Here is a 13,918-nt window from a genome sequence, read left to right as displayed (position 1 = left end):
AACTCTGCATCCACCCACACATACATCTACACACTTTATCCATCCATCCATACATTTGTAAATGCATCTATTCATCTATCCATCCATCTACCCATTCATTCCACCATCCATCTACCCATTCATTCCACCATCCATCTACCCATTCATTCCACCATCCCTCCATCCACATATCTGTCCATTCATATATCAATCCATTTGTGTTTATCTGCAACTCTGCATCCACCCATACATCAGCCTACCTACTGATATACTCATCTATCCATTATTGTTATTGTTATTATTATTATTATTATTATTATTATTATTAGGAAAGTTGATGAGGTCCAGATGGACTCAGAACACTTTTTTCCCCTAAAGTGTAAATCCTAAGCTACTGTAACCAATCAGATCACAATTAACACCTCAAAAATTTCAATTTAAACAATCTCAGAAATTTAAACGATTAGATTAAGATAAAAATTAAAGCACCATTTTACCATAATTAATCTAAAATGATGTGATAATTGCAGCTCTAAACTGATTTTAACATTTCCTCAGGACTCATCAGCGCCTCGGCTGCTTACCGGGTCCCACAGCGCCACCTGTCTCTCGCTCATGCGGCTGAAACCGGTGGTCAAGATTTTCCCCTCGGACACGAACACGGCTCGCACAGGCCTGGAACCCTCGTGAGGCTTGTCCTTCTCCTGAAACACAGGAATGTTTAACGTGTTTAACACTACAACATTAAATGTAACTATAATCGGATAAAAAAGTAAGACGTCATTCTTTAATAAATAGAAATTTGTAATCGTTAGCAAATTGATGTCGTATAAGCGGAATAAAACACTCAAGGACGTGTTGTTATAGGAAAACAATCAACAGTGACTCTGCTTCATCACTGATTGTTTTACTAGAACAGCACCACACAGCGTTTTATACATTTTAATGAATCACGTGTGTTAGTTTTGGGACGTACGGTGATGACGGTGCCTTTGCGTGGATCGAGGACGCGCAGTTTCTTGTCCTTGCAGGACGTGAGGATGCGTGAGCCGTCTCTGTTCCAGCAGGCGCTGTAGATCATGTCGGTGTGTACGGACTCGATTCGCACCATGGCTTCACCGCGAGCCACGTTCCACAGGATCACCAGATTATCACAGCCTGTGAGGACAGAGTGAAATTTCACACATCCATACCAGCTGTGACGTTTCATTACTTCATCAGCATGTATATGTACCGTATCTGCTTACTGTTTCTGTTTTCAGATTTAAACCTGAAGTGGGCGTGGCCTAAACTTGGAGGGTTTTTTTGTTCTGTTATTTACTTAAATATTGACCACTTTGCCAAAAGTGGAAGAAAAACCCAGATGTAGAAATATCAGCATGGTGTGTGAATTCTAGAGAAGAGCACAAGACAATATATATTTTTAATCCCACATACGCACACACACACACACACACACACACAGTTATTAGTTTTGTTTGTTCTGGCCTGTGATATTTTCTAACCAATTTACTTGGCTCTATTTCCCAATATATAAACAAATTAGTAGTCTAATTTAAACCAGCCTGATCTTGACCAGGCTGTTACTAAGGATGAATGAATAAATGCTGTAAATGCATCATGCAGCACTTCACACATGTTCAAGTTCATGAACATGTACATATTTATGTTAATGTTTGTGTTAATATTTGTGTTAATGTTCATGTTAATGTTCGTGGTCTTTGTTTGTCAATTTTTTATTATGTCCAACAGGATCCCAGTCCCGATACACACCTTTAGCCTTGACCTGTGAACCTTTCTGGCAAGATTTATTTAAAAAAGTGTGAATAGCTCTCCTCGTATTCTTATCTGTATTCATATTCGTTTATTCTCTGTTCATTCTGAATAATGTATTAGTATTCAGTTGCCTCCCTAATACATATGTATATAGTGTACTGTATGTGTGTGTGTGTGTGTGTGACCTGCAGTCATGAGGACGTTGTGTGCAGTCGGGTGCCAGCTGAGGATCCCCACACGCTTCGAGTGACCGTCCAACTTCACCACCGGCTCCTTCAGAGGAGTCGTCAGACCTCCATCAGGAATCTCCCAGATCTACCACACACACACACACACACACTTCTATATCAACCGATGATGTCACACTATCACACCCGTTGAAGCATCAGTTCAGATGTTCAGGATGCAGTTCGATGACAACACAGCACCAACGCTGTAAAAGGTCAAAGATCCTCTCACCATCACACTGCAGTCCTCAGAGCCGCTGGCGATGATGTTGTCATTGTGTGGACACCACTCGATGTCCAGCACGGGTCCGGTGTGTCCACAGACGGTGGGCTGAGACATATCGATACGTCCCGTCTGTAGAACATGACAGACAGACAGACAGACAGGAGGAAAGAGAGAGGAATGATGAGAGTGTAGAGATTTAATACATCGTCACCAGCAGGAGGCGCTGTGTTACAACACTGACAGGGTTAAATCAACTTCATACTCAAGAAAGCCTGAAAAAGGTTAAAAAAAACAAAACAAGTATGTCAACATCTTCACAATTAGCAAACGAGATTGTAGTGCCGATATTGAGATGCAAATTGTGCAGAAGGTGTTTTACATAAAGGTACTATGTAGAAGACTACAAGAAAATGTTTCCCTATGAGAAACGGTTCCAATTAGAACCCTTAATTATCCAATGAGCCCTTAAAGAACCCTTGAAGAACTCTCTTTTTTCCAAGAGTTAAGTGCTTAAGTGTGCAGCAAACTCCAAATTATTGCTCGTTATTTTCTTCTTAATATCTAGAACCTGTCAGGAGTTTACAGTGAGAGTGAGACAGGGAGGGTGAGACAGAAGGTAAGACAGACAAAGTGATACAGCAAGAGTAAGTTTAAACTAAGATACAAAAGAGTGAGATGAAGAGGGTGAGACAGGGAGAGAGAGAGAGGGACAGACAGACAGACAGTGTGAGGCAAAAAGAGTGAGCGGGGGAGAGAGAGGGGTTGAGATAGAGATGATGAGAGGGAAAAAGGGATAAAGAGAGGGTGAGACAGAGAAGGAGATGGGGAGGATGAGAGAGATTGAGAGTGAAATAGAGAAGGAGAGAAAAAGTGTGAAGCAGAGAGTGAGACAGACAGGGTGACGCATAAGGAGTGAGACAAGGAGGCAGAGTAGATAGAGACAGTGAGACAGAGAGTGAAACAAAGAGAGTGAGACAGAGAGAGTGAGACAGAGAGTGAGACAGAGAGAGTGAGGCAGAGAGTGAGACAGAGAGAGTGAGGCAGAGAGTGTGAAACAGAGAGTGAGACAGAGAGAGACAGAGAGAGTGAGACAGAGAGTGAGGCAGAGAGTGAGACAGAGAGAGTGAGGCAGAGAGTGTGAAACAGAGAGTGAGACAGAGAGAGTGAGACAGAGAGAGTGAGACAGAGAGAGTGAGGCAGAGAGTGAGAAAGAGAGAGTGAGGCAGAGAGTGAGAAAGAGAGAGTGAGGCAGAGAGTGTGAAACAGAGTGAGACAGAGGGAGTGAGACAGAGAGAGTGAGACAGAGAGAGTGAGGCAGAGAGTGAGACAGAGAGAGTGAGGCAGAGAGTGTGAAACAGAGTGAGACAGAGAGAGTGAGACAGAGTGAGACAGAGAGAGTGAGGCAGAGAGTGAGACAGAGAGAGTGAGGCAGAGAGTGTGAAAGACACAAAAGGAGAGCAGATGAGAGGAATTCAGTCAGCAGATGTCAATCATCCATACCAGCCACTAACCCTGTGACAGACTGTGTGTATGTGTGCACGTGTGTATGTGCGTATGCGTGTGTGTGTGTGGGTGTGTTTGCAGTTGCACTTTCATGAACTCTGATTCTCACTTAAAGCAGAAGTTCTTTAAACTGAGTTGATCACCTGAGATGTGTTCAGTGTGTACAGTTTGTTTCTTTAGTTTAGCACAGAAGCTACGATGCTCATGTAAACTATATGGCTATAAAGTATGTGCACCCCTGACCATCACACCCATATGTGCTTATTGAACATCTCATACTCTTCTGGGAAGCTTTCCACTAGATGTTGGAGCGTGGCTGTGGGGATTTGTGTTCATTCAGCTACAGGAGCATTAGTGAGATCAGGCGCTGATGTTGGGATGTCGAGGAGGTCTGGGGTTCAGTCGGTGTTCCAGTTCATCCCAAAGGTGTTCAGTGGGGTTGAGGTCAGGGCTCTGTGCAGGACACTCGAGTTCTTCCACTCCAACCTTCACACACCATGTCTTCATGGAGCTCGCTTTGTGCACAGGGGCATTGTCATGCTGGAACAGGTTTGAGTCTCTTAGTTCCAGTGAAGGGAAACTGTAATGCTACAGCACACACAGACGTTCTATACAACTGTGTGCTTCAGACTTTTGGAGAAGAAGCACATATGGATGTGATGGTCAGGGGTGCACATACTTTTGGCCGTATAGTGTAGCTAACACAAAATGTTTAGAAAAGTGCAGAATGATCATTGAACATTGAATCAACACTGAAGTAATGTCAATGAAACCCACACTCTTAGAAAAAGTGCTCTTCAAGGGTTCCTTAAGGGTTCTTAGCTTTCAAAAAAGGGTTCTGCATGGAACCTTAAAGAGTTCCCTCAGAGGTCCAACAGAAGAACCATTAAGGGTCCTACATTTTCACTGAAATGTAGAACAATGGTTTCTGGAGGTATAAAAAAAAAGAGTAAAATTTTAAATAAAAAAGTCAGCTTTAAACAAAAAGTCAGTTTTAAATAAAAAAATCTGCTTTAAATAAAAAATCTGCTTTAAATAAAAAGTCAACTGTAAATTAGGGCAGAGGGATATGAAAATATAATATTGATTTCATGATAAATTATGCCACAATATATTTTTCTGAGATATTGTGATTTTTTTTTTAGAAAGTTTTTTTTAATCATTACAAATGTGAAGTTAAAATTTTGTACCTAATCTTCCAAATTATTGTAATCTGTTAAAACTTTGACAGATTTAATTTTTTTCGGGGCCTTGCCCTTCAGAGCCACAGTACAACACACACACACACACACACACACACACGAGTAACTGATGTGAGTGTTTTTGAAACAGGCAGCTGTCCTTCTTCTCACACACTCATTCTGCTTGCTTGTCACCACATCCTGTGCAGACGTGCAGATACACAAACTGCCCAAATATGGCAAAAAATCGCGCGCAATGTGTGCGTGAGAGGAGAAAAAGAAAAAAAACAGACGTGTGAAAGATCTGATGACGCTTGATGGAGAAACCTGACTTCCTGATTTGCAAAAATGCTTCATGAGATGAGTCAAGTGATGTGTCGACTCTTTTGACTCAGCTCTTTTAGGTGAACACTGTAATGTTATTTTGTTAATGAAAATTTTGATTTGAAAAGTATGATTTCATAAAACAAAGAAGACAATTTAAACGATTTAAAACAATTTCCGGCAAAGAAGAACAATCACACATCGAAACATCGCAAAATTTGTTTTGTTTAGAAAAAAAAATGGCAGTGAGCTGAAAGAATCGACTCACTGATGAGCTGAATCAAATGATTTGACTCACTGAACTGAGCTGGAGCTTTTTTCAAATTCAAACAGTGACAAAAAAAAAAAAGAGGGACAAAGTCACATGTGCAGTTTACCGGCATCACAAGCCGAGTTTGCAAAGCTGATCTGAGTTTAGATTTTTCTAATTATTATATTTTAAATAAATTTTAAAATGGGAAAATATTTTGATCTCTGCTGTTAAATACAGTCCCTCTATTAAAATGTGCACTGGTTCTTATACACACTCCTGAGCACATTTTTGTGTTTTTCTGCTTTAACACACTCAACTTAACAGATAAAAACCTGAATAACGATCAGGAAGTGTGTTAAACCAAGAAAAGAGAAAAATGTGCAAACGTGACCTTCAGGCCAGAGCCGAACTTTATATACCATATATAGTCATTATCACAATTATTTGTTTGTTTGTTTGTTTACTAACTAACCTGGGCTTTTATCTAAGATGCCTCTGTAAAAAATAAGTAAATACATAAATTAAAAAAAGATCATTGTACTTAGGCATTAATTCACTTACAAGAAATGAATATTAGTATTAAAGATTAATAATATTACTCATTACTAATAATTAATCATATTAGCATATTAATATTTTAATGCATAAGTATGTTAAGTATTTTAAGTATAGATTTTTTGTGTGTTTTTGTGCTCTGTGAGCGTCTTGGCGTAATTTATTGCTGTATTGGTGTGATCACATCACACATTCGCCTGTATTTTGTTTTTAATTTTGCGTAATGTCTCGCATGCCCATGATGCACTGCGGGCGTGACTCGTTAACCTGGTGCTCACCTTGCTTAGCGGCAGGACGATGAAGGCTCCTCCTCCGCTGGCGTCCACGATCATGGCCACGAACTTGGGGTTGACGGAGCAGAAGTTGCTGTCCCATGTCATCTGAGAGATCCTGATGTCTTCGTAGCACTGGTCCGCCTTCACGGCCTGGCCGAAGACGTGGCGGAATTTACTGGACCTGACGACTTTCCTGGACATGATGAACTGCGGAGACGGAGAAGAAGCTCAGCAGATCAGGAGCGGTCACGTCTGTCCTGCATCCTCAAATTTACAGAAATCTAAACATTTCTGATGATAGGATGAACTAGCATTGCAAATCTAATCGTCTTTTATCCATGATCGGATTTAGACTCGACTAACGGACTAATCTGTTTAGTTGCACACTCAGATGGAAAATATATTTTCTTACTTTACTTATTTTGGGTCAAATTGTGTTAGCAGCTATAGTAGACACTTAGATATTTTTATCTTAGATTGCTTTCACATACACAGTGTTTAGTGTGTGTGTGTGAACGATGTGTTCTCATCCTAAGTGCGGTTCTTTTTCCAGGTGAGAACACAGCGATCTCACTCTGATTCTCGGTCCGCTTCTGAGTGAACTCGAGGGAGAAAGTGATTCTGAATCCACTCATTGGAGGAAATTAATCAGTCGTGCTGTTTGTTTGGATTGTAGCGTTAATTTACTTCTAAACCGAGACAAAGGACAGAGCTGCACTGCTGCAGAAATGCCACGTGTTTTATAAACTCATTATCTATATCATTATTGAATCATTTAGTGAGCTTCAGCTCCATGTTCTCCACACTCGGGTGATTTTTGTGATCTTTACACGCGCTTCATTCAAGTTTTTCTCATCAATGTATTTCTGACCAGTGAATGAAAGATTTTTTTTTCTCAGACAATGTTTTTTTTAAAATAATTTTTTTATTAGTTTAATTATGCTCAGTGTGAAACTAAACAACCCAAAAGAATCAATTTCACTCTGATTCAGACTCAGCGAATGAACTAATAGTTGTAAAAGCATTGTTATTCAGAAACTAGTCAAATCAAACTCCACACTGTATTTTTTTAATCTGATGAAGAACTAAACATGGCCAGGAGGACTACACTTTAAAAAATAATTAAAATAAAACACACTACACTGGGGTTTGAAGGCATAAATGATTTGTCACTGAGGCATGTATCTTTGGAACATCATTAACGTCCATCAATGCTTTCATGATTTATTAAAATTGATTTATTAAAACTATAACATTGCGGGATCATTCCTGTTTTTCTTTAGACTAAGTTAAATGGCCATTCAGATTATCATAAAGGAATATATTAGGATGTGTGATGCACCAAAGCCACTGGTTAATTCATTCAAAAATTAAAAAAAAAAATAAAAACAGATTTGTGATAATAATTTACTCTATATTTATATGCACCTAAATAATGCCATAATTGCAACCCACACTCGAGGAAAAGAGCTCTTCAAGGGTTCTTTGAAGATATTTAAGGATTCATAGCTTCCAAAAACCAGAAATCAGTGGTAGGGTTCTGCGTAGAACCTTAAAAGTTCCCTCAGAGGAACAGAAGAACTCTTAATGGTGCACCAAAGAAGAGAGACAAAAGACAAAATTTAAACTTCCTGCTATTTTTTTTAAATGGGGAGTTTGTATGGAGAGTTTCAGAGTTTGCTTTGAAAAAAAAACAAATGCTGTGCAAAAGTTTGCACACCCCATCATCGTTTCTGGAGGGAAAAGTTGAATCTGTTTTGCAATTTCTCTACAAAAAAAAGGATTCCAAGTTAGACAATAATAGAAAAACAGTTTGAATAAGAGTGTGTGAGATCTTACGTTCAGAATATAATTTTTTTTATTTTCATGCACAAAGGCAATAATGAAGGAAGACTAAGAGTAAATATCTTGATGCTGAGAATTAAATATCGAAGGGGGCACAAATTTGAGTGTACTCAGTTGTACAAAGTGAGAAAATGGTGGGCCAAAGCAGGTTCGTTTTGGATGCATGAAGGTGCTCTTTTTTTTTACTCAGCATGATGAAACTGTTACACAGGAAATGTCTTAAAAAGGAAGCGTACCATTCTACATGGCTGAGGAGTTAATGAGAAAAAGGAGAAAGTGTAGAGCAGAGTGATCTTTTTCTGCACTTTTAACACCAGACTAAAACACACTAATTCCTAACATCACTAAAAAACTTTTATCTTAGAGGCTTCTTCATTAGAGTGTTTCGTATTCATTATGCACAGAGCTTCATCCTGCTTCATCACAACTGCATGAAATAGAGGAAGGAAAGAGAAAGAGGATGCTGGTGCATTTTCTCTTTTCTTTTTTTATGCTTTGCATCCTCATCTTCATTCTCTCAGAAAGTAGACTTGGCTTATCACAGTGTTAATCAAGGTCTTAAAGAACATCCAGATATGAGAGAATGTGTGAAATTCACACTGTAAATTAACTCATTCTTCTTTATTGTTAAAGACACCATTATCTCAGTCACTGAAAGAACAGTGTAACTGTAAATCCTGGATATTCTGAGAAGGCTTTTTAGCATACACATGTTTGTACAACCATAAGGTCTAAGGTCCTAACCTTGTGTTAGACAGCAGATAGAACGTTGTTAGAACATTTTTCATGAAAATGTTCCAGCCTGACTTTCGAATAACGCTCTCTGTGAGCGGATCTCTATCGTCGCTTCACGATATTTCTCACGAGATACAATAAGGTGTTAATGGAGGGGAGCGTGACATTTCAGTTAAACCACATCCTACTGAACAAACATACAAAGAATCGGGACACGCCTATGTGTCCTCTACAGCTTGTTCACGTTAATCTTTGGTCTTTACAGTACGCAAATGAGCCTCTAAATAATCATGTGTTTAATTTTGGGTGAACTTTACTACAGGAAGTGCTCTTCAACTGCAAATACTGCATATTAACATGTCCATAATAACATCATCATGAAGTTCATATCATGCAGTTATCTACTGTTTCACTGCAGCACTGACTTACATTTATATTTATGGCATTTGGCAAACACCCTTATCCAGAGCAACTTACATTTATCTCATTTATACAGCAGTTGAGGGTTAAGGACCTTGCTCAAGGGCGCAGCAGTGCCAGCTTGGTGGTGCTGCGTTTAAACTCATGACCTTCCAATCAGTAGTCTGTCTTAACCACTGAGCTACCACTGCCCAACTTCAGGGTTTCATGGTGTGACCTTTAACATCACACTATTTTTGAAACCATTAACAGTAAAAAAAAAAAAAAAAAAAAGATGTAGCATTAAGGCCACCATGTCAGTGATGATCATTCATACTCGACTACCTTCAAATTTAGCATCACATATCCGTTACATCACACAATGATTCATATTAACTCTTAAACTGTACACTTTTACATGTTTTATCCCCTTGCCAAGAGTTAACTTGGACCATTTTTCAGTTGTTCATCCCGCAGTCTCAGAAATAAAGGTACTGACCGGTACTTTCCCTTGCCGCTGACATGGTACCATCCAGAGCACATCATATGCACCTTTAGTGTATATATTTATGCCTTTAAAAATACTTTAAGGTACATAATTGGATCTTAAGGACATCTAATGTACCTTTAACGCTTTTCTTGCTTTAAAAGCACTACATGCACTGTAATAAGTGAACGATAACACACTGAAGGTACAAAACCTGTACCCTTGATGGAACCGCGTCAGCAACACGGACAAGTGCAATCTGGTACCTTTACTTACTTTTATCTTTTACATGCACCTTTCTAGGTACAGCACACTAAAGGTACTAAAGGAGTACGCTTGGAGTAACCATGTAAAACTAACCATGTACCATTTTTGCAAACAATGCTTGTACCTGAAATCCCTTAAAAATGTAGTACTTTTTTCTGTGTAACTGTGCATGTGTCAATTTCATCATTAAGGCTTTTTTCATACCCAAAAACATCATTTCTAAACATAAAGTTCACTTTTTCCAGATTTTCAATGCAAAAGTCTCAAACGTCTCATATTTACTCATCTGCATATTTTTTCATGTCCAAATAAGTGATGAGGCTTTAGATGTGCTCACACCAGTTCACACTGGTTCACCATACCTGCAGCTGGAGGTGGGGTGGGGTTCGGATCCGGTTCCGGTTCTGGCTGCTGACTAAGTGGACAGCAGGAGAGAAAGAGAAGAGAGATAGACAGATGGACAGAGAGAGAAGTGTGTAGGAGCTGGAGGATTTCTGCTTAAATGGGAGAGGAAATGAAAGTTTTACAGTGCAGATGAAAATGGGAGGCGTCTCTCTTTCTGTCTCTCTGAGCAGCTTCTGCTTTTCTCTTTTTCCTTTTAAAGAGTTTCTCGAGATGACAAAAAGGCTTGCCGTCTTCTCTGTGCCATGTGACTCCAATTTAGTGACTGACAAAAGCCACACATGAGATCTTTGATGGTTTCTATTTCAGCATCAACGCACAAAAAAGCACAAACCTCAGCATTTATTCCTGAAATTATATACTATATGTAAACATACGTATATCAGAAGAAGAATCCAGGAAGTAACTGCAGTGTACTTCAGCTCAGATTGCAGATGTAGTAAAAGTAAAGCGTAGTACACACAATTTCGAGAGAAACTGGAAGTTTTGGATTTTTTGTTTTTTGCAAGCGACAAAGTTTTGCCCACATCCTGTTCTTTAAGAAACTTTGTTTACTATGCTTAACTTTCACTAATTATACACAATATGATCATCACACCAATATGAGCTTTTTAGATATCCCATTCCAAAATCTTGTGAATTAATATGGCTGTAACTGCCTCCACTCGGCTTTCTACATGACTTTGGAGCGTGTCTGTGGGAATTTCAGCCATGAGCATTTCTGAGGTCAGGCCCTGATGTTAGATGAAAAGGTCTGGCTCACAACTGATGTTCCAGTTCCTCCTAAAGATGTTCAGTGGGGTTGAGGTCAGAGCTCCTCCACACCAAACTTCTCAACCCATGTGTTTATAGAGCTCGCTTTGTGCACAGGGGCATTGTCATGCTGGAGCAGGAAAAGGCCTTCTCTAAACTGTTGCCACAAAGTTGGAAGCATACAATTGTGTAAAATATCTCTGTATGCTGTAACATTAACATTAACACTAACGTTACCCTTCACTGGAACTAAGGGGCTCAAACCCTGAAGAAACAGGCCCAGAACATTATTCCTTCTCCACCACACTTCACGGTTGGCACTCTGGTGTTGTACCAGTGTGTTCTGGTAGGTAGCGTTCTCCTGGCATCCACCAAACCAGATTCATCCTTCAGACTTTCAGATAATGAAGCGTGATTCATCACTCCAGAGAACACGTTTCCACTTCTCCAGCATCCAGTGTTGGCGCTTTACACCCACTCCAGCCCACGCTTGGCATTGCACTTATAGTGATCTTAGGCTTGCGTGCAGCTGCTTGGCCATGGAAACACATTTCGTGAAGCTTTTGACTCACAGTTCTTGTGCTGATGTTGCTTCCAGAGGCAGTTTGGAGCTCTGTAGTGAGTGATGCAACAGAAGACGGGTGATTTTTACATGCCACGTGCTTAAACACATTTGGTCTACCGCTTTGTGGCTGAGGGCTGAGCTGTTGTTGCTCCTGGATGCATCCATTTCACAATAATAACACACACAGTTGACTGGGGCAGATCTAGCAGGGCAGAAATTTCACCAACTGACTTCACACTGCTATATTTAAAGTCACTGAGCTCTTCTGTATGACTCTTTCTACTGCTAATGTTTGTCAACAGTGACTGCATGGTTATATGCTTGATTTCAGGCACCTGAAAGCAATTGGTGTGGCTGAAACACTTGAACTCAATCATTAGGAGGGGTGCACATACTTTTGGCCATATAGTGTATGTATATGCATATCTTGTTACTGCCGATTATATGAAAATATACACAACGCACACATACCCGGCCGACCACGTGATGTAAAAGAAAATGTGATTCATCAGACCAGGCCACCTTCTTCCATTGCTCCATGGTCCAGTTCTGATGCTCACGTGTCCATTGTAGGAGCTTTCGGTGCTAGACAGGGTCAGCATGGGCTCTCTGACCGCTCTGCAGCTACACAGCTCCATACGCAGCAAGCTGCAATGTGCTGTGTGTTCTGACACCTTTCTCTCATAGCCAGCATTAACTTTTCAGCAGTTTGTGCTACAGTAGCCCTTCTGTGCTAGCCGTCGCTCCCCACACGCATCAGTGAGCCTTGGGCATCCATGTCCCTGTCGCGTGTTCACCGGTTGTCCTTCTTTGGACCACTTTTGGTAGGTACTAACCACTGCATACTGGGAACACCCCACAAGACCTGGAGTTTGGGAGATGCTCTGACCCAGTCATCTAGCCATCACAATTTGGCCCTTGTCAAAGTCGCTCAGATCCTTATGCTTGCCCATTTTTCCTGGCACAATATAAACATAACTGGTTGAAATGGTCTAGCAAGACTCCAGTTAATGCAGTGATTGGGAAACAATGAGGAAAACTCTGTAGGGGACTCTCCATTAAAAGCACAATAACCTGTTGTATGTAGAAAGAGCAACAGCAGCTAATACAACTGGATCAAACATTAAACACTGAAGGTTAGACAGTAAGAGGCCCATACAAGATAAATGGTTTAAATCAAGCCCATGAGAGAAGACAAGAACAAAAGATGAAAAGTACTTTTACATCCTCTTACATGTGAAACTAGGTTAAACTACCAGTCTAAAGCAGTGCAATTTGCATAATCATCAACAGGAAAGTTAAAACCACCAGCAATGATAATCTTCTCGTAACGTAAAATTACCAAAGCCACAATTTCAAAACTCTTTCTGAAATTTAGGAGACCAATAAACAGCCACACGCAATGTGTGTGTGGTTAAACGGCTAAACCACCATCTCCGCCGTGGGTTATACGAGAATTCTTTGTGACTGCCCACCTGCAACCAAGTTTCTGTCAAAAATAATTAATCCAAGTTAAAAGATTACAAAATCTTTTAAAAGGGAGGCCTTGTTCAAGAATGATCTTACACTTTAAGATGAAGGTGAAGTTAACAATGTTTGTACGGAGCGATCTATGTTTAAAAGCACTCACACCTTGTGTAGGCTGACGGTGGAAGTTAGCAAAGTGCAGGTTTTGCGTATGTTTAGCGTTTCGATATTGTTGGCATTGCAGTGGGGCAATGCTGTAAACACCAGTCAGGCTTTCAAAGCCTTGCTGAGATTGTCTGGTAGGACTTTAGCACCAGGTACACTAGGGTGCAACCCATCTTTGCTGTACAATGTAAACGTAAATGTAACTATAAACGGATAAAAGTATGATGTGCTGTTTTTTAATAAATAAAAATTGTAAATTGATAAAATTGTAATTGTTGGCAAATTGCTGTGGTGTAAGAGGAATGAAACACTTGGGGACATGCTGTTATAGGAAAATAATCAACTCCATCACTTCAGAATTTTACTATAACAGCAGCACACACAGTATTTATTACTGACTTAACACAGCTATTATGAGTAATAATATTCAGTATAAGTATATTTTATATGTAATGATGGCTAGATGACTGGACCAGAGCATCTCCAAAACAGCAGGTCTTGTGGGTGTTTCCAGTATGCCGTGGTTAGTACCTA

General features: G+C 40.0%; 1 protein-coding gene across 1 annotated transcript in view; it reads right to left on the bottom strand.

Moving 5' to 3' along the window:
* The window catches only part of coro1a (coronin, actin binding protein, 1A), a 12,727-nt gene extending 2,147 nt beyond the window's left edge, over nucleotides 1-10,580 (bottom strand). The window contains exons 1-6 of the mRNA XM_026916593.3: nucleotides 10,395-10,580; nucleotides 6,303-6,506; nucleotides 2,215-2,337; nucleotides 1,941-2,070; nucleotides 956-1,137; nucleotides 564-683 (exon numbers count right to left, since the gene is read on the bottom strand). Coding sequence (XP_026772394.2) covers nucleotides 564-683; nucleotides 956-1,137; nucleotides 1,941-2,070; nucleotides 2,215-2,337; nucleotides 6,303-6,500 — 753 coding nt within the window. The 5' untranslated portion in view covers nucleotides 6,501-6,506; nucleotides 10,395-10,580. The remainder of the gene's footprint in view (nucleotides 1-563; nucleotides 684-955; nucleotides 1,138-1,940; nucleotides 2,071-2,214; nucleotides 2,338-6,302; nucleotides 6,507-10,394) is intronic.
* Between the last annotated feature and the right edge of the window lie 3,338 nt (nucleotides 10,581-13,918).

This window comes from Pangasianodon hypophthalmus, chromosome 13 (genome assembly GCF_027358585.1).
Source record: "Pangasianodon hypophthalmus isolate fPanHyp1 chromosome 13, fPanHyp1.pri, whole genome shotgun sequence".
NCBI classification, from domain to species: Eukaryota; Metazoa; Chordata; class Actinopteri; order Siluriformes; family Pangasiidae; genus Pangasianodon; species Pangasianodon hypophthalmus.
The sequence above is the reverse complement of the archived record's forward strand: the minus strand, read 5'-3'. Positions and strand labels throughout refer to the sequence as shown.